The 21,926-nt window shown below is 40.5% G+C and overlaps 1 protein-coding gene across 1 annotated transcript in view; it reads right to left on the reverse strand.

The window, feature by feature from the left end:
- Positions 1–21,926, reverse strand: part of capn1 (calpain 1) — a 35,383-nt gene that overhangs the window by 9,946 nt on the left and 3,511 nt on the right. The window contains exons 2-7 of the mRNA XM_022221177.2: positions 20,315–21,043; positions 14,611–14,680; positions 11,247–11,365; positions 3,711–3,844; positions 2,648–2,816; positions 527–610 (exon numbers count right to left, since the gene is read on the reverse strand). Coding sequence (XP_022076869.1) covers positions 527–610; positions 2,648–2,816; positions 3,711–3,844; positions 11,247–11,365; positions 14,611–14,680; positions 20,315–20,572 — 834 coding nt within the window. The 5' untranslated portion in view covers positions 20,573–21,043. The remainder of the gene's footprint in view (positions 1–526; positions 611–2,647; positions 2,817–3,710; positions 3,845–11,246; positions 11,366–14,610; positions 14,681–20,314; positions 21,044–21,926) is intronic.

A 21,926-nucleotide genomic window follows, 5' to 3' on the forward strand; every position in this document is an offset into this window, starting at 1 on the left:
AACCAGCGGAGCCAACTGGTATATTAAGGATTTGCCATATCCCGTCGGCATAAGTCCAAATACGTCTTTCTTCTCAATGAAACACTTCAGTGCCGTCCTTTGTTTATCTTTCAAGTTGAATTTTAGCTTCAAATCTTTAAGGGCTGTGGCCAAAGCCGAGTCGAAAGATAACTGTTTATTGTGCGCTGGTTGTTTCTGTCAGAATCGTCACGCCTCTGTCGTCACTTCGTGACGCCCGTCTTCTGACTCTACACTTCATGGTGATTGGTCCGGCCAGTTTTAGGAGAATCCAGCCTCGAGCCTTATGGAGGGTAACTAGACCCACCCTGGCAGAGAATTAAATTCGTTGCCGTGGGTTGTCCAGTGCGGCTAGGCTACAACTTTGACACACTGAGTTGAGTTTTTAGAGGACAGTGATTTAAAATTGAACGTACACAGACTCCTCCATAATGAATCTGTGCAGTTTTTGGAGTTGTCAGTCAAATAATTTAAAGCGTATCCATTTTTCTTTTGTGTTGCGACTCACCTCGTCCACAGCAGTCACAGAGTAGGCGTGCCCCTTCACCAGCTTCTTGAACGTTACAGCCTCCCTGTCAAATGAGCCGCTGACCTGAGAATGAGACAGCACAGCGCACACAGTCAATGAAACAAGAGGTCACTTGTGTCCACCAAACATAGCCAGACATGATAAACGTCAGAGGAAATATATGTGTGCACTGCAGCACCGCATGTGACAGGGTTAGCGACATCTACAGAGAGCAGTCAGGTTCACTCTGGATGATTCATTCACCTCAGCAGACTTTACAGAGTGAGAACGATGTTAGTGACTGTCACTGGGTGCTTCAGCTATCTGAAACATGGCAGCAGTCACATCATGAGGCGATGTGTGTGACTTGAATGAGATGAGATGCAGCATGATGCTGCCTGTAAACTTAATGACACTCTGAGGACGCTATCGTCAAGCTTAATTCCTCATTTATTAGTGTAGCAAATGTAAAAGTTCTATGCATATCAACAGTTTTCTTTGTTTTTTAAGTTAAAACTGTTTGCACTCATTAATATCTAAGACAAAAAAGTATGAATTAAATATTTTGCTTTCTCTGAAGAAGAAAATATGTTTTCTTTTCTTTTATCGGCCAGATTCGTACCCAAACTGAGACCCACCAGGAGGCATACTGATCACAGACACTGTCCTTTAACAAAACAAAGTTCAATCCTTCTTGTCTGCAAACATATGCTTTGCATAAGTGTCCTTGACACACTGATTTCCTGCCAGCTTCAACTATTTCCATTAATCTTCACTGCCCTCTCCTGGCATTCTCTTCCATTACAGCACCCGTGAACCTTCTGTCTCTAATCCGAACTGTTTTACAGAGGAGAAGCCTCCAAAAAAGACTTTCCAGCCTTTTCCTCACTGATCTACAGCTCAGCCTGACCTCTATTGACAGTACACCATGTCATAAACTATAAACTCAACACTCTAATGACTGATTGGTAAGAAGCCCTTAAGCTCTGCAACTTTGACCATCAAAATGAATTAAAAATAAATATGTTTTATCATTCGACATTCAGCTTCTTAGATAAGAATGGGACTGCCTATTAGCAATCAAAAGAGATCACAGATTAAATAAAGTATAATCAAGATTCCTAGTGCATTATCATATTGAAAAAGCTGGGACTGTAAATTTTAAGTAGTTATGCAACTCAAGTTACTAGCAGGGATTCATTTTGCAGTTGTGACAGTAAATTAGTGTGTGGAAAGTAGTTAACTGTTGTGTAGAGCACTGAGACTGAGAAAGGCTGACCTCAGCTGCACAGGGTAATCTGTTTTTACAGTGAAAACCTGCAGGAGGGAATGGAAACTGAGACGATGGATTCCTTTCATTATTTTTTACATCAGACAACGTTAATATTCACAAGAATCAGGAAAGGCAAAATAAGCTTCGGCTTCTGCCCATTCCTCTTTCGGTTACAGAACTTGTAAAAAACTATTATTGTAGATACATATATATATTTTCTGGAGGTTTTGGGGTTTTTTGTTTGTTTGTTTGTTTGTTTTCTTTTTTTGTGAGAGGAGTAGGGGATGAGGAAAGAGAGAGAGAAGAAAAGGTGGAAAAGGAAAAATTTTTGTTTACTGTAATTTTTGTAACCGAAATAAACCATTCATTCATTCAAGAATCCATCTTCCTCATATATTTAGTGCAGTCGGTAATGCGGATTTTGAATTAAAACACAAAGTATACTATTTGGAAAAGCAGGACTACCCTTAAATGTGCTGTCATCTGTATGTATTGGGACATTCTAAATCTTTTTCTGGCAACTTAATGTTTTAGTAGCACGGCTGTTGGAACGCATCCGATTTCTCATGAAACATCCACCCAGTTCTAATAAGAACACTTCGACCTCATGTATTGAGCTGCCTTTGATTTAAATGTCCAATCTTGTGCATATGGAAAATATCGTGCATGTACCGTGACTTTTTTCTGTTGTTGTTTTGTGTATGTTTGAATGAAGCCATGAGGATCATGACTGTAAAAGTGACTCATGTCTGCATGATATTATGTTTGACAATAAGCAGCCTGTGATTACTGTGTGTTAATTTCACATTTTCTTGGGTCAGAAGGTGTACGAGTGCTGCGGTACTGACGTCAATGGAGCAGCCAAGCAGTGATCCTCTGTCTACGGCTCTGCTGATGATGCTGTAGAGGTCTGAGGGGGCTTTCCTCAGCTCGTACATCTCCGTCACGCCGCCTGTAAAGTCCTCAAATCCCTCTGAAGTGCTGCCGCCTGACAGAGCTTCATAACAGCCATTCAACCTGGGACAAAGCAAATAATTAAATGAGTACATGGAGAATTATTAGGTATATGAGCGAGGCTTAAATGGAGGCTGGAATTAATGATGGCACTGCGTAGTCTCATATTTATGAGAACGTTTAAACTAAGCAGTCAAAAGACCTGACTGCTGTTTAGGAAATAATGCACAGAGTACAGTATGTTCTCAGCAGCTACTGCCTCTCACCATATATGAGCATGTACCTACAAAGAAACTGAGCCAGTGTAACAAAGCATCAATCCCACTTTTACACCACACTCAACTGGGAAACTCTCTGAACTTGGCAGACGCACACTTCTATGAACAATGCTGTGCTTCACTTACACAGCTAAGCAGATTTACAGCTGAAACCACAGCTGTCTGTTGGAGCAGCTGGAGCCTTAAATTGCTTGATGCCTTTTCATGGGTGTCAAGTATTTCTCTCTTTCGCACTTTCGGCATCCAGTTTCAGATTTGAAGCAGAAATCCTTCAACCTGGAGCATCGACTTCACTCAAAGCTCAATTAAAAGCAGTTTTTTTATTTTAGTTTTGAACTTGTAATTCAGATTTTAGACTGAGATTACGGCTTAAGCAGACGTGATTTGTTTATTTACTGGTGGATTTATCAGAAATATGATTCATCAGGACATGTGCATTCTCTAATATTGCCCATTTTGCACAAATGTTCACTTTAAAGGCGCAAAATCAAGCTAAAAGTAGATACCGGTATATACTATATCTGCAGATTACTCAAAAGTGACACATAAAATGTTAAAAAGACAATGTTACAGCCAATAACAGCAAGATATAAGTCTTGTAATGTATTAAATGATGTAACATGAATGCATCGTCAGCCTCCCTCTGTTTTGTCCACTGCTGTCCTGTCTACAGTCTTACTTGGCGTAGGCCTTTTCCAGCAGCGCACTCCAGAACTCGGTTCCCTCAACTGAGTGGACGAAAAGCAGCTTCCCGTCCTTCACTGGCAGCCGGTCGTCGATCACCACCTCCACCCACTCACCAAACTGCCAGAACTGCAAGACAGAAAGCAGAGGATGCTATGAGAACAATACTGTCAACACGGTTCAGTGTTCTTTTTGGGGTTCCAGTGATTCTGAGAATTTTCAAAGACCCTTTTTTCCCCTCCTTTAGACCTAAATAACTTCATCTGATTTTATTAGAATTGACCCAAAATGTGATTCTGACTTGAAGATATATTTCAGAAGTCTGCTAGGGAAGTTACAGAATATTTCCAGGCCACAAAAAATAGCAAAACATGCAGTTTCCATATGCTATTTAACTGTAAATGGTGTTGCTAGATCACCACATTCGCACTAACAAATCCCAAATAAATCTATTTAGAAGTAATATCACTTTGCAGGAAGCCAAACTGAATGTTCTTTGTCTCTGACTGACATTTTGACAAACAACGAACCTGTATTTGTTCATGCATGCAACTATATAAACACATAAAACACTGATTTGCACCCATGATTGAATGTGAAAACCTCGTTCGCAGCAAAGAAATTGCACGAGATGGAAAAAAGAGGAAGACTATAGGGAAGATGAATGCAATAAATACACAAGGGATTTAGGCTTCTACTGCTAAATATAAATTGATCAGATGTATCTTATTTCTAGTGTTGCCTCATTTAGCATTCAGCTAAATGTATCCACTGACAGATGTTCCTTCACTGATCTCAAATTATGCTTATTTGAAAAACAGAACAGAGGAGAAAGACAAAGAAGAACAAAACCTTCTTGTTCTCCTAAAAATGGGACAAACATATTCTGCAGATATCAGCCTGCCTCTGTAAATCAACCTTGTCTCTTACAGGAAGATTAAATCCACTCAAGCACTTGAGCTGAATCAAGTTTTTCTAAACCAGTCCTGCAAATCTTTAGTTCACATTCCACAGTGGCTGTGATTCAACCTGCCTGCAATCACTTTTATTGACCTACAGCCAGTGGAGGAAAATAATTCAGAGATCCAGCATATACAGGCAATTGTACAGCACATGAAAACACCTCAAGCAAGCTCTGAGAAATGTATTTTAATTTCTCCTCTGAGGGTTCCAAATGTCTGTCAAATCTCCACAATAAGAATCAGGAGGCGAAAACAAAGGCTTGTACTGCAGGAGGTGAACTCAGACAAAATGAGGGCAGAGTGAATTCTGAAGTGTTTTCAGGTGATATTAAAAGATAAAGCTCTGAAACGCTGCTGTGCTTTTTTTTATATGGCATGCGGCTTTTTGTCCAGGAGGGGGCAGAAGAAACCAAGACCGCACTATAAACTGAAGCGTCCCAGAGGCTCTGTTCTTCACTCTGCTGCCCCACAGAAGTAAAAATATGCAACAACTCTCTTGGACTACTACCCATCAGAGCTGTACCTTTGAGCTACTGCAAGTTGTTCGTATTAAATTCCTCATGTTTATTATTTTAATGCAGTTGATCGGAATAAAACACAAATCTCCGAATGTCACATACTATGAGTACAATAAGAGACAGTCTCTTAATCACAACAATACAATCAAAATGCATAAAAGGACCATGAATTACAAGAAATTAGAGCGTCTGTTTTAGTAAGCTATTGCACTGGGAATGTGGCCATGGATAAATAAATTAATGCAATAACTTCCTGTCTCAAGTTCGAAAAATAAGGGCAAAAGCTGATTTTTGTATTCAGTGTAGAGAGAGACAACGTGAAATACCACTGTTAAATTTGCAGACAAACTTAATTTAGTGACATACTTCCTTGTGAACTTCACCCATCTTCCAGAATCCGTGATGTTCTATCATCAAGGTGGAAATACAGCATGACTCCCACTAGAGGCCTCCTAGACTGAATCACGTCGACTAACGAGATGTCCAAATTCCACTGGGATTTTTGACACTGACCAAAAACAATAGAACATTTTTTTTAGGAACAATCTCCAGAATGCATAATCTGACCTCGATGACAGCAGCCTCTAGTCAGCGTGAGTCACATGTTCACAATTTCAGCCATTTATGCAGCATTTTGACGTGCAAACATTGTGCAAATGAGAGAGCTTGTGCAAATGCAGAAAACGCAAACGGAAAAAAACCAGTTGCTCTTCTTGGACGGCCATGGAAACCCCGAGGCACCGATTCAACAAACTTTGTGCAATGGAAGAGCTCACAGTGCAGTAATTATGCCTTAGTCTTATGAGAGAAATATTTCTTTGTCAGAGTAATCAAATTTGTAGAACAGAGGGCGGAAAAGCTGAAGGGAGCAGCAGGAATGTCATTGAGCAAACACAGAGGAGCACAGCTGGAGCGGCTGTGCATGTATCGGGTTGCATGCTGGGGCAATTATCTGCGTGTTTGTGTGTGTTTTTGTGACTTTACAGCTTTTGTGTGTACGCGCAGAGAGAAGGCAGACAAATGGATGAGTGGATGAATTCTGCACAGCTGAAGCCACCTCTGGGAGGAGCTGTGCCACAATACAGCAGACTGACGACAACGCACAAAAGCCAAACACAGATTTGCCCCTGGCCAAACATGCAAACACACACAACTTATTCTTTTTACTCTTTCACACTGGCGCTGCTGAGGCTTGATCTCAGGGTTACGTGGGAGCGACAGCATAGCCCCACTGAGGGATTCAGTCTTACCACATCTGCGTCAAACCCTCAAGCCTCAAATCTTCACTTCAATTCAACAAACTGCCAAGGCTTCCTGAGAAAAAACACAAGCTATAATAAGAATATCATAAAGGATTCTGCCCCAGTTAACGGCTTTATTTTTTTCCGACTGAGAAGGCTGAGATTGCCTGGTTTATAATTCATTCTTCCTCCTTTTGTTTGCCTGCCTTGCTCGTTCACACTCACTCCCTCCTCTTTCCTACTTTTAAACCAATTAAGTTTCCCACCGCCAGCACCCATAATAACATTTTGGGATGACTCATTCAGGTCTGGGTAACTTATCCAGAGGCTTAAAGGATCCAAACAGAAACAAAAGAGAATCCTGGGAAGACTCGACGGCACACAAAAGCAAAAACCTGCGCATGTGCTGGCAGCAACAGAAGCATCCCAAAAAGAGGGGAGAAAAAAACTCACATGGGCAACAGGAAAAGAGGGCGAAGAAACTGGGGCAACAAGACATTTAGCTTTCATTCATATACAATTCACATACAACACGTGCATGCAAACATTCAGAGCAAACTGAAGCGTTATTTACGCTCATTGTAGCAAAGAGTGATACACTCATATGGAGGACAGCTGGATTCTACAATAAACGAACACAGTGTCTCTGGAAATAATCAGGCAGCATATTCTGATTTCCCTTGGCTGACTTGTCTGTAACTGAGTCACCAGCCCCGGCAGACTCGTGTAAATCAGAGCTCTGCGTGTCCGGCACGGTATTTATCGATCCACTGATATCAGATGAGTCGGCAAAGCAGCCCAGAGCGGAGAGGATTTCAGCGTTTTTCTCAAGGACGCTTCAGAAAAGTGGGCAGTTTCCAGCACAGAGTCATAGATTCCTTCACTTGTGTGTGTCGTTCTGAAGTGTATGCATGTGTAAAGAATGTGCAACTGTCTGCCTGCTCCATGACTGAGCAATCAGGCTGACATCAGGGATCCAAAAGGGATACCAGGCCATGTGTGTGTGAGTGTGTCTCTGTGTAGTTTCGTTTTATCTTGGTCCCCATGCATTTGTAATTAGCGTGTTTGATGTGTGAGAGCTTCCTTGTTCCTCCTCCTCCTCCCCCCCCTTCTCTTGGCGAGCTGACAGTCTGGTTGGCAAAGCGTTCACTGCATCAAAAGGCTGCAGCAAACTCAGCCCAAAGCGCTCCTCGACAAAGCAGCCTGACATGGAGGGAAACTGTTATTGGCAAAGTGTCTTCTTCTTGTTTGCTTCTTCACATAAAAAATGAGGAGCAATACGGGAACAGATTTTCAGTCCAGGTTTCTAAGCCTGAAGTCGCCTCTCACTCCTCTCTCCAGCTGTTTCTTCACGAAAGAAACATGAAAGAAACATGAGCAGTGTTTAGCGACACTTTCTAGTTCAGTCCCCCCAGTCTGTATGACAGACGCGCTGACGGACTCAGTGGAGACAGGTTTGACAGGGAAACACTCGGGCACAGATAAGGAGGCATGAGAGATCGCAAGACAGACACGAAAGAGAACAGAATAGTAAGACTAAGCAAGCAGAGACCTCCTGCAGTTTAATGTGCTCTTTGCTAAAGTTTAAGTAGTTCCACATGTCTCATTCCTATTTCTGGCTCTACTATACTGTATCTTGCATAATCACTCTAGAATTGAGTCAGCTACAATAGGTTTGTTCACTCATAAAGAGGAAGTTTAAACTTTCTCAAGCCGCTTCAAAAAGAAGCAACACGCAAATTCTTAAAAGGCAACAGTCAACACTACATAATAAAAAATGCACATCTGGTAAACTCAACTATTCACCTCATTGTTGTTTGGTCTTTAACAAAAGGACAAAATACAATTTAACCTGCAAAAGGATCCACAGAAAAACCACAGGTTTGTACTCAACACTAAAAAGCAATACTTCTGCTTCTTGTTTTCTGTGCAGACATGTTCCCCTAAAAAACAGCCTGATCATTCTCGGAGGTTGTTTCCTGGAAAAAAACAAACAAAAAAACAGACTTAAATCTCTCTGGTGGAAACTCCAGTCCTGTGGCTACGTTTGACACCAAACACTGCATCGTCACCACAGACAAACCATCCCCACTGTGAAGCATGGTGGTGGCAGCATCATGGTGTTAGCGTGCTTTGTGACAGCAGACTATGAAGGACTTGTAAAGTCTGAGGGTAAAATGAACAAAGCATAGCCTAGGGTAATCCTGGAGGGCAATCTGATGCAGTCTGCAAGAGAACTGTGACTTGGGAGAAGATCTGAAGCATCCATCCATCCATTCTCTATACACCGCTTTATCCTCACTAGGGTTGCGGGGAGTGCTGGAGCCTATCCCAGCTGACTCGGGCGAAGTAAGGGGACACCTTGGACAGGTCATCTGAAGCATACAGTGAGAGCTAATTAAAAGACAACAAGGTGAATGTTCTGGAGTGACTGAATCCGAGTCCAGACGTCAGTCCAACTTAGAAGTTGTGGCTGGACCTAATGAAGTATTATTACCAAATAATTTAGCACTCAATAGACTACAAATATTGGTTGAAGAGAAGAACAGTCATAAAAAAAAGTACCAGCACACTCTAATCAGTGTTTCCTTTGTTTCTGTACCACATTCAAAGTGAAAGCCACATAATCATAAACCACTGCTGTAGTATATTTGCCTATCTTGTGTTGACCTGAATGGGTGTGTTGTTCACCCGTTCACTGCACTGCAGCATAAAATGGTTTATGATCAGACCAACACCTGTGTCACTGCTTCAGTGTGCGGCAGCTGTGGTCGCACATTTGGTTTTGTGTGTACATCCATTGTGTGTCTTGTGTATTTGGCGTGGTGTACAAAACAAAGTTCAGCTAATAAGGCTCAGCTTCCTGCTAGAGACTTGTACCATCGAGCTTTAGGGAAAAATGTTTGGTACTTTTGTCACAAAGCAGCAGCACTGGTCCCTCAGACTGGAGGTGAGACTGAACATTCAACACATCAGATGGAGGATCAGTGTTTGATGGTCAGCAATAGCTTCGTCATGATAGAACACAGGCAACTATTTATAATTATTCTACCTCTGATAAAGAACTGGGCGTTGGCCACTCTTGGAAAGTGTGCTTAAATCAGTTTGACAGTGACTCAAACCCCCTCAGGTGAAGTGTATTCACTGGCTGACTGGGTGTGGAGTTATGAGGTTAGCTATCTCAGATGACTCAGTACAGTCTGACAAGTGAAGAGAGCAGCTTATGGCAGAAACACTGAGTCTTAAATCCTCATTCTTGCTGGGAAACTCAGGGGAGAGCAGGAATAAATTAAGCTCTTTGCTAACTGGCACAACATATTAAGTACTGTTGAGCAACACAGTTCACATCGGGCCAGCAAGCACTGATTATTGAAGAATCCAGCTATAATTTTCCAGTGATGCTGTTGTACCATTACACAAGGTATGATCTGATTTTGATCCTGTTGCACACAAACGGTGTGCCATATGCATGCAAGAGAAGAGCAGTCTTCGCAGCAACAGATCCTGCAGTTTCTAAGACCAAAGAAGGTTTGTCTGGGCAGGAGGACACCATGAATTCATCCTCAGGGTCTGACTTTCAGTGGCAAGTTCTACTAAAGCCCTGAGGCATGTGAGGGAGAACATTTGCTGCAAACAACCTTCACTGTGGCACAATGGCATCTGGTACTCCATCATAACCACTTGCCTGCTCACAGTGCACTGAAAACGCATGACATTTTTGGCTGCAACTGCACAATATCACTCCCCACTGACCCAACTCGCCAGGTTTGGCTTCTTGTGATTTCTTTGTGTTCTCAAAAATCAAATTCAGAGGTCACTGTTTTGACACAGTGGAGAAGATGCACTGCAGATGCTGCTTGATTTTCATTACAAAACAGGACTTGCAGGGAACATTTTAAGTGCAGCAGGACTGCTTGGAGTAGTGTGTTTCTGCACGAGGAGAGCGTTTTGATGGGCATTGCTTGCACAGCTCCTGCAAATTCTAATATCATAAAAAAGCACTAAAAACCCCACAGTTAGAGCTTAGAATTAAATGGGAATAAGAAGAGCAGGAAATCCTTACAGGAGGAGGCCTTACTTTAAGTGATTGTAACATTATTATCAGGAATGAATTATACAAAGATAACAGCACTATTCCACTTACTGTGAAAGCTGCTTCATGAACAATAGCATGACTGCCTGTGCCTGTCATAGTGCAAAGCTGCTGAAGGCTTCTGGTAAAAAAACAAGTGCAAAACTTAATAATCTCCTGATAGTATCAGGGAAGTTCTCATGACTCTGCTCCAAAACAGAAACAACGTTAATAATCTAGCGGACATCATTTAGTGCAGCACCAGTTCAGCTTAAAAGAAAACTGCAGATTAATTTTACCTTAGTGTTTGTTTGTAATGGATCAGAGTAAATGCCAGTCACATTCTGGATATTTGTGGCATAAATTGTCAGAAACGGAAGCATTTAGAATCTTCTATTAATATCCATAAAAACAGCTGAGGTGTGCTTTACTGTATTTGATCCTCTGATTTCTAAGTGTCCTTGGAGAAACGACAGGATGAAAGTCATGCAAATCTGGTGGATGGACATTTAGATTACGTCTATGCAAAAACAATCAGCTGAGATCAATTCTTGCTATTTTATGCTACTACTTCACTAAAGTGAATCTCAACAGCACCTTCAGTAATGGTGTCAGTAAACTCCTTTGTCCACATTTGGACTGACATCACTAGTAATCAGAGTGTTTGTGGCGCCTGCTGTGTTTGTTGTGTTTGTATCCTGAGACATATTTAAAAGCAGGAAGCAAAGCTTTTGTCACCTGGAAGTGAAAGATGCCGGCGTATCCTTGCTGGAAGCTCTGTCCATGAGGAACCACTCTGTGTAGAAGATCGTCGTTTAAGGTCAGCGAGGCGATGGCTGCCAGCAGCCAGCAGTCCCCTGCAGAAAAACACACAAACACAGTGTGAATACCCTTAAATGTAGAAAACCAAAGGTGTCTGTCATGACAAACAGCAGTGACAGCAGGTTGTTTATGTGAAACATGTGCTGGATATTGCTTTACATGCTGCATATGGTGAAAATCCATATTTATTGTGGTTTGTGGTTGTTACAAACTTGAAGGCGTAAAGTAAAAGCTGTTGAATAATGAAGACATTTACTTCTGCCATTACTCTTGCTACACACAGGTAAAGACAACGGTTGTGTTAGGAATGAGTCGATATTTTAATGCATATTGATTACACAGACAGACATTAATGAAGCTGCTGTGCAGTAAACTGTTTTGCTTTACGCTGTCAATCACAAACACAGAGAGAGTCTTCTTCCTGAAGGGGGGCGTGGACAGCTGTAGCCTAGCATTTAATTTATTTCCATATACGAAAAGAGCTTTTTAAAAAAGCCACTTTTCTTCCCTCCATCTCCACAGGAAGTCACATTCTTATTTTCCATGAACATCTAACTGCTGCTGAGATAAAGCCTAAATGCACTCGGAGACTCGGTGGGAAGACATTCATAAAAATTGAAATTCACCGTTAACAGCTCAGTAAAGGAACTATGTTTACACAAGCATTGCCCTCTGGGAAATGGGAGAGGCACTCGACTTGTTGGATGGAATCACACTGTGGGTTTGAGCCACAGTAGCCCTTTATATTATCATATACTGTATTGCAAAAGTTTCTCGGCTAGAGGTCGGGAACTCCCTGACTGACGTCATATTTACTGTCTTACATTTTGCAGCCTCACCACTCATGCAGGCTCTGGTATGTGATCTGAGATAATCCCATCACAGTTGTTGAATTGTCTGTCCTGTGGAGCTTCTTCATTGGTCCATTCTCAAATTAATACTTTCTGAATGTTAAGATCATGACTATTCTTGAAACTTTGTTTTATTCTCACTAGTTACATGTATTAGTTAATATTCTGAACCTCAAATCCCACCAGCAGATTTAAAATGTATATCAGAACCAGAAACTGTAGTAAGACAAAGAATCAAAAGACATTCAAATTTCCCACAGTCCTTGAACTATTCATCCATGAAGTGCCATTACATCAGAAAATTTAATCAAATCTATGCTTGAAATTGAAATATTTCATCAAAATTACATTTTCCCCTCTTAATCAAAAAATTTCTGGAATAAAGTTTCCAATGACTACTTTTTATAAAAAAAAAAAAAATTCTGCACTCCTTCTACCCAGCCAAAACAGTCATGTGACAAGAATTCAGGGACTTTTCTGGTGACCTAGGTTGAACTGCAGGCCGTGCTCACAGAGAGCAGAGAGGAGGAAAGCACGGAAATAAATTAAAAGAGAAAGTAGTAAAATATCAGTAGTTGTGTTTTTGTCCCAGTATTGGTAACATCCTTGGGCACTTGAAAATGTACATGTCGATTTCATGCTTTTTTTTAAAAAAAAAAAAAATGTTTTGCAAATTCAATAATCAGTGAAATTTAACTGTTCTTGTTTACCTCCTCTTTGGATTTTTGGCTTTGTAATTGTGTTACATGTCTGTTTCTAGTCATGGTTATGCAGCTTCTACAAATGAGCAGAACTTTTTATTGCACTAAAAAATGAACATACAATTAGTAAAAAGTGTTACGAGCAAATATAACGCCCAGAAACTGCTTTGGGTTCAGAGGTTTAATGATAAACTTTGATATCAAAAGTGATTCAAGGGAAAAACCTCAATCCATTTAGCTTTCACGTGTCATGCGCATCCACTGATAAGGGCTGGTGGGTCATCTAACAGATAACCTCCTTGCACTGATAAATGGTGCATTTTAGCAGAACAAAGCATAATGTTTTCTGACTCAATGTTTTCGGGGTGGATGTTTTGCTTTAAAGCTGCTCCTTGGAAAGCGAAGGCAGCTTCAGTTAAGCATTTCATTTGGCGACAGGGGAAGTCGCTTTCTGTGCTGGCAATCTACTGAAACAGACGGGAGGGTGGCCTTGTTTACAGATGTGACAAAGAGAAACAAGCCATGAATTATAGATGGAGCTCTGTGTCGAGTAGAAAACATCTCAGGCAATAAACTGTTACTGGTACTGCTGCACTGACTGTTAACTCTGTTTATGTTATATCTCCATCCATCATCACGAGCTGATTTAGTTTACTCTGTCTAATTTAAATGCTCATCTTTCCCTCCTAACCATAGATAACATTTTGAGTAAGAACCTCTAGCTTATTTGTAGGCAAAGATCACATTGGTAGTCCCACATGGAAGGAGGATTCCCGACACATTACCTATGAAAGCTAAAAATTGGTCACAGAACAGTCACTGTGTTGTACAGTACTGTTGGTCACAGCTCTTTGCAATCTCTTCTTTCTTCTCTGCGGTACCTATGTTCTTGTAGAGGTCCTCGGGGTAAAGACCCTCCTCTTTTATCAATATCTGAGGGCTGTGACCAACAGTCTAATGGCCTCACAGTTGTGTTTGTTGGGTTTTGCATTTTATTTTTATACCATGCAGTTTATTTTTGGCAAATCTGTAAACAAGACAGGTAGAGTGAAATAATTTTGATGAAACGTCATAAACTTAAGTTTAGAATCGGTTCATTTTCCAGCTGATTGCCAATAGTAGTAGTGAGTAGTTCAAGGACCGTCACATCACCACCATTTTATAGTTTCAGGCTCTGAAAAATTCATGACAAACATCATGAAAAAATCATTTTGGCAATTTTGCAAAGGTAACAAATTGGTCAAATCTGCTGGTGAGTCAAAGAGTCACACTGATAATATATTTATAGCTTTCCTTTGCCATATATAATTCAAAATTAATATCAGATTTGTTCATATTCAATGGTATTTCAATGGTATTTGCTTTTCTTAACCTTAACCTAACCCATTAATATCATACAACCCGTAGTAGTGTGATAACATTGATATTAAAATAAATATTTATATCAATTATTAGCCCAGCTGCAGTCAGGTCTTGCTGCGTGCGCCTCTGCAGAGACGAGGCAAGCTTTACTTATTCATGATTTCCATCCAGGCTCTCTAGGTGTAGGACTGTAACTGGCAACTCTGCACTCAATTACCTGTTTTTTTTTTTTTTGGCTTCTGCCAGCACTTTTCTTTTTGACATCCTTCTATACTGAATCTCAGGTATTCCACTCTGTTTTCCTCTCCTGCTGAATCATGCAGCAGTAACAGTGAAACAGTTGGGAACTCTCCCAGTGGGACTTACCCAGAGCTCCCTGACAGATGTCTGTGCGAGTGGCTCCATCCACAATGAACTCCGGCCGTTTGCAGAACTCCTGTCACACACACACATAAACAAACGGACAAATTAGCACTTTTACATGTTACATTTGCTTTCCTTTTCGCACTGACTGTTAATGCTGGCTATAATCCAAAGGGCTTATTCCACTGAAGTGACAAATGATCACACACAGTGGCAGAAAAACCCCTTGAAACTGTTTCCTGATACACAAATATATCTTAAAGGAAATAACCTTGCGATCAAAATCACACTTTTGCTTTTCGCCCTTACAAAGCACATACTATATCAAGCAGTATGCGTACAAATGCAGAATACAACTGTGTCATAATATTGAGTCATTCCATCTCATTTCAACAAATCTGAGGAAATTTTGTTGCATGACCTCCTCTGATCATCTCCAAACTTTTTTTTTTAACTATCCCAACATAAGAATAGATTACTTGCAAAGTTTTAACATCATATGATTGCTATTTGCTAAGTTATAAAATATTTAAATCCCTATTTTTCCACTCGGAAATTGATATTTTAGGTAGAAAGGCTTGATTTAGGAAGATAATACTGGGAACTGACTGATGATATAGACTTACAAGTGATCTGAAGGGTTCAAACACCTTAACAATAGAGCAGGAAAAAAAATTTGGAATGAATATACCCATTTCTCTGTGGTACAGGGCAATTTAAAAATTTGGCGAAAATGGCATTTTTCAAGAATTTAGGCATTTTTTCACAAATTTTAATAAGTAACAAGGTTCATATGTTATAAAAATCTCAAAGTACCTTAAAAGTTCTCTCTAACCTAAAAATATCCAAGAGCTAGCTAGTCTCCTTAGACCTCAAAACGATGCCTATTTATGAAACAGACTGAAAAACACCATACATATATTGGCACAGAAACCAATGTGGGACATGGAGTAGAAACATGAAACTTTGTCTGTATAACAATAAACATCCGAATAATTGATATCTGAAGTATCAACATTGTTTCTTGAATCCTTCATGGCCAATTTAACCAAGAAATGCACTATGTTTTATAGGCGTTTTTTTAGGAATTCTAACTAATATATTGCAGTTAAAATGAGTTATATTGCCTTAGGTCCCATGTAAAACATGTAATTTGTCCCCAACTTATCACACCACTATTTCTGTCCTTTGAACTGCTTGAATTTCTCTGAAATCAGGCCATCATCTGCACCAGATATGTGGTACTGTCCACCACGGCGTGTTGAAGGAGCAGTGATTGGACAGAGGATGTGGGCTGTAGGCACCCACACTACGTCATCCTTTCTAGGCCATGTGAACTTCTTGCTGGGACCTTTTGGGTGCATGAATTTCACTTGCAAATCTTCAAATTCAGCTGATAAGTCAAATACGATACCGATCCACCAGCTGTTGTCATAGACACAAGCGACATATTGGCCAGGAAGAATAATGAGGGGCTGAGAATCAGGGCCTGGCTCCTGGAGAACTCTGTTTTTGTCAGGTTCTTGCTTGGACACAGAACAGATGAAGCCATCATCAGTTCCTGAAACTCTGCTCACTTTGAGTTGTGTCTCTGATTCTGGCACAAAGCAATGATTGTCCCTTATTCCTGTGACTGACCTCGCATTTGTAAACCTTGCTTCCAATTTCTCTCCATTGGAAAGGACTTCTTCTTTGTTCACATAGAAGAACTTTATGCCAGGTATGTGCTGTCTCGCCCATGTGAAGAGAGCTTCTGGTGTGAGGATGTGGAAAAAACAATGTCTATATAATAATTAACTTCAGATATGCCCTTTGTAACTTATACTACGATGCTGATGCTTCAGATTCATCTTTCATCTTTAGTTGGTCATGTAAATGGTTCCTAAAAACAAAAACGAGGATCAAAATATATAGTAAATTGATTCAGCAGTTGCTCATCTTTGGCACAAGAAACAAATATGAAAGTAAGTTCACACATACTTCACACATACTAGTTCCTCCAAAAAAAATTTGAACCGCGTACCATGTATCCCACATGCACTTTTTAATGCCTAAAGTTAGGCTATTTTGGGTCTACACCTGAGTTCAACAGCCTATAAATCAATAAATAAGCTTTATTTTAATGTTTTAAAATTTTTACCTTATGCAACTTTCATTAGTAAAGAAGAAAATTCATTCTTTCAATGTCTTTTCACAAGAATAAGTCCTAAAATAGAGGCATGAAAAACCCAAAATAAAGTCGCCCATGAAATAATAAGGATATTTTGGGAAATTCCACAGTCCAGTATTTTTTTATTTTCATTCATTTCTATACTTTTCTCACCAGAAGGGTAAAAGTTTTGGAAGGGGAAAAAATTCTGACCATGTAAAAGGAGTATAAATTGCTTTTTTTAGTAGTTTAAAACCCTAAAATCATAGGCGAGGATTAAGTTTGGACTGACTATGGGTATTAGATTAGATCATTACTGCTTATACTGTATGTTTATGACCATAATACTTTGCATTTGTTCATAAAATTACCCAAATAAAGCCCAAAAAAATTTTTGGGAGGATCTGAGAAAGTGGTGCAACAAGCATTTGTTGAAATGAGATGGAATGACTCTATTGCATCTTCGTTTGGCTATCTGTTCACTCTGAGTGGCTCAAGCGGATGTATCTGCCACTATGCAGAGAATTGTGGGTAAGAACAGCCAGAAAAGCATACTGACTTCTATACTGTAAAATGTGACTGGATGTAGTAGGACAAACTGGTCTTTTCTACATACTGTATTTAACATACTATGTATAAGGACTGAATGAATCTTTTCCAGGATTCCTTTATAGCAAGGTAGCATTGGTACTGGAATAAAGTATAAGTGTCAGCTTTTCTTGTTTATGTGACTCTGACTTCTGTGAACCCCAAAACCTGCTTATGGATTTAAAGCACATGTGGTCTTCTCTTCGGATTTTCAACTTTCAGACAGTCCTTGAACTGCTCACCTTCTCATCTTAAAATTGCGTTAGCTCATGAAAATCCCTTTGTTATCCATCTCTCAATAAAAAATGTAGCAAAAAATATATATTTTGCGCCAATCAGATTCTGTACAAAACTAAAATCATGTGCTCCATGCCATAACTGGGAAATTATTAATGATTAAACAGTCAGGTGAGAAAAATTCAAGGACTCCAGCTGAACTGGCCTGAACTGAAGATCTTTGCATTTTTAAGTATCTTTAATATTAAACAAAAGTAAATAACTTTTTAAATTATTATTTTACAAATTTTCCCTGTTTTGATAAATTACACAAATACACACAATACTGAGTAAAATTATATAAAAGACTATTTATTTACATGTTTAATAGAAAAAAAGGGCAAAATTATAAAATAATGTCTATGAAATAAATCTGTAGTTTTTTTAAACAGTATTTTTTTCTTTTACAGTGTGCGATCATCAAATTGCACTGTTATACTGTGTTTAAATCAGTGTAAATATCATTATTCTACAAATATTTCCTGTTATTTTCAATTTATTTATTATTCAATTTTTGTTTGAGAACATGCCAGTTTAACTCGATTAATTTTTAATTGAGAAATCATGAAAAAGCAATCATTTTGATCATTAATTAATTGTAAAAGATTTCTTGAGGTAAAATACCAAGTTGTCACTCCTTTCCAAAGTGCAAATATGTGCACGTTTCTTTTAATACAAAGTAAAATGTACCTCATGAACTGAAGAGATCATATAATAAACAGATCTGGATTATAAAGCTGCATTCCTGTGTTTCTGGTTCATATTTCCATTCTCAGTGCTTCTTGCTTCTCAAACTATCTTCTACTCAGCATGTTGAGCGTGAGAAACCCCACATGAAGCTATAAAAAGAAATATTCCATTTCTCCTCATGCCCCACAAACACACACGAGCCATCAGACGCATGCTTGAATTCACTGAAACACTGAGCGTCACACACAGGCCCAAAGTGTCTTTTTCAGGCTCGGGACAGATTTTGGGGGGAATGAATGTGAACTCCGTGACCCAGCATTAACGTTACATGTCCTACATGGTGCAGGCGAGACATTTGTGACAAAGCAGCTCACTTTTTGGAGACTCAAGACCCCATGAAGCACTAGAGCCGACACACACACAGGTAATACAGATTGTTCATGCACATGTGGGGATCTACACTCAAACAGAAGCAGCAGGAGGAGCTGAGAGGCTGCAGCACCCTGCAACAACCCAGAGAGCTTTTAAGATCACAACTTGTCTGCGATTAAAGGAGTGACTGCAGCGACCTGTCACAGTATGTGCAAACTGAACAGTAATGAGAGCGTGCTGCCTTCAGGGCTGCTATGATCAACACAGTTCCGCTTTGTTCTCTGGTGTCATATTCAGCTACAGGGAGCATCCTGGTGTAATTATACTGGAGTGAGCAGTGATGAGAGAGAGAAGAGGCACATGGACAGACCCAATGAAAAGGAATTTGACAAGAAATGATAAAGCTGGGGGAAGAGAAAGATGTATACGCCTTCTATCTCTTGCAAACTGCCTAAACCGGAGCAACCAGACCTCCTAATTGGTGTTGCCTCAACATCAGGTCGACCAATCATTCCTGTCCGAAAGTTCAGTTGCCAAGCAACAGATGAAAATCAAGTCTGTGGGGAAAGGTGCTTAAAAATATTATATCAGGTAATGAAAAAGATGAAACAGTTCCCTACAGAACGGTGATTATCTGCTCACGCAGCAAGTTGGACATACAGAAAGTTTGAAAGAAACTTTTTGAAGATTCTTGTCCATGTCTTTAGAATCACAAAAAAATTATAAACCATCAGGAAAACACTTCATGAATTGATTTCGCTGATTTATTAATGACGAACAAATTACTTTGATATGAATGTTATCAATGCACGATAAAGCAGTGGAAACCATGGATTGTTTTTATGGATTCCAGGTGTGCTGAGTTCAAGTGCAGTTTGGATTGAAGAGCTGACTGAGTGACAGCAATTCAAGTGGCATGCTATACTGTCAGAAAAAGTTGAAAAAAATGGAAGATATTGTGATAGAAATCATATTTCTCATACACACTGATCAGCCACAACATTATGACCACTGACAGGTGAAGTGAATAACATCAATGATCTTGCTATAATGCAACATTCTGCTGGGAAACCTTGAGTCCTGACATTCATGTGGATGTTTGTCATGTACCACCCACCTAAACAATGCAGGTCAAGCAACCCCCTAACCCTCCATCCTCACACAGCAATACTTGATGCCAGCTACCACTCTCAGCAGGACAATGCACCCCAACACACCCAAAAACTGTTCAGGAGTGCCCCAGGTTCCACACCCCGCAGATCCAAATCTTATTGAGAATCTGTGGATTGTCCCAGGATAAGACTGATGTAGGTAGGTCCCACCCTGCAACCCACAGGACCCACAGAATTCACTGCCACAGGACATCCCCAGAGGTCCTGTGTTCATGCCCCACTGTGTCAGAGGAGTTTTAGCAGCATATAGGGGACCAACACAGTAACAGGCAGGTGATCATAATGTTATGTCTGATAAGTGTATATCTCAGAATCTAACTTTGATTCTGCTGATGCATGGCTGAACATTTGGAATGAAGTCTATAAAAAACCTGATTGCTTCATTTGTGAAACTCTAAGACAAAAACATTAAACATTACAATCTCAGTTGTGTTCCTGTCTCCACCCCTCCATCTCTTACCGTGGGCCTCATCCAGCGGACTCCGTAGGTTTTGGAGGATCTCGGGCCGAGTTCATCGAATCCCAGAGACGATGCAGCGCAGGGGAAGAGACTATCCTCGAAGAGCTTCCCACTCCTGTGGCACTGAGCTCTCAGAGACTCAAAGTCCTGACCCAGAAACTTCACTGCATTGTGGTTCTGTCCCAGACCTTCATCTCGATCCCACTGGCTCCTCAGCCTGGCGGCCATACCGGTGGCGTATATATGTTCCTCCGCCATCCTGAGCTTGAGGGGTTAATAGTTGACTTTCACTTTCTACTGGTATTTTTCTTTTTTGGAACCACAGTAAGATGTAAAGATGTGTGAATTACTAAAGAGTCAACTGTGGGTCACTGCATCAACAGCTTTTGTACTGTGAAAAGCAAAGCAGTGCAGCATGTAAATCTGATAGAAAGCGGGAATGGCTTCAGGGCCCAGTCATAAATTAGAGCGAAACAACAGCAGCCATTAAGAAACTATTAATTATTGATGAGAGCAGGCTGCTGCTTAGTTGCAGTGCTGGTGGTTACAGCCGGATGCTTTGAATGTGATCACAATCACAGGAGCTCAGAATGCTTTTCACATGAGAATGACGTCCTGCTCAACAGAAAGGCTGATCTGACCCAGGTCAACACCAATCACAGTTGATTTTTGTCCAGATGCCAGAAGTGCAAGATGTCGCTGCGTCCTTATCCCGCCAGCTGCCAAATCCTGTAAAAAAGAGGTTGGGAAATTAGTAACTGAGCAGAGAAAGCACTGAGAAAGTATGCAGAGATTCAGGTCCATACATAGCTCTATACTTGTGTATACATGCAAGTATGTACAGAGAAAAGCTGCACACACCCTCTATAGATGCAGACTGGGTTAAAAAAGGCAGATGAGCCCTCCCTGTTTCTTTTCACTCAACCATATACATGCATTCCAGCTATGAATAGCACCAGGATTAAGAACAATAGGCATATCGGTGCTACTTTTACTACGCGGTGCTGAATGTGTGCACAGTGTCAGTTAGAAACAAATGAGAGTCAATGTTTAATCAGACAAGCGTGTGAAGCTGGATGGTAGCTCTGTTTATGAGTGTGTGAGGTATTTGCTGTGCACATAGCGGACTGATGGGGAGGCTTTGTGTGAGTCTTGATGCACAATGAAGGCAGCACGAGGGCAAGAACAAGCAGAAGCTCTCTGTGGCTCTTTAATTAAGCAGAGCCAGAGAGGAGGAAGCGTAAACTGTTGTCAGAGCCACCAAAGCTCTTGACAGAACTGGAGCTCAGGAAGGAGTTCATCTCAGTCCGTCTGCTTTTGTAGTCCTCACTTTGCTTCCTTCTACCTCCTCATCCCTGCCAGACGCACAGGAACAGATGTTTATTTTTAACATCGCTCCGTCTTTTTTTTTTTTAAATTTCTTTCGGCTCTGTCGCTTTCTTACTACCTCAACCCTCGCTCTTCTCGTTTCAAGACTCAGTCGGTCGCAGCAAAGTAGAGTGAGGCTCTGATTGGCTGAGAGAGGGCTGTCGAGCCTGTAACAGTTTCCACAGTGAACCACACCCATTAAAAAGGCACAGTGAAACATGTTCCTCTGTCAGAGTCAGAGAAC

Source organism: Acanthochromis polyacanthus, chromosome 23 (assembly GCF_021347895.1).
Source record: "Acanthochromis polyacanthus isolate Apoly-LR-REF ecotype Palm Island chromosome 23, KAUST_Apoly_ChrSc, whole genome shotgun sequence".
Taxonomy (NCBI): domain Eukaryota; kingdom Metazoa; phylum Chordata; class Actinopteri; family Pomacentridae; genus Acanthochromis; species Acanthochromis polyacanthus.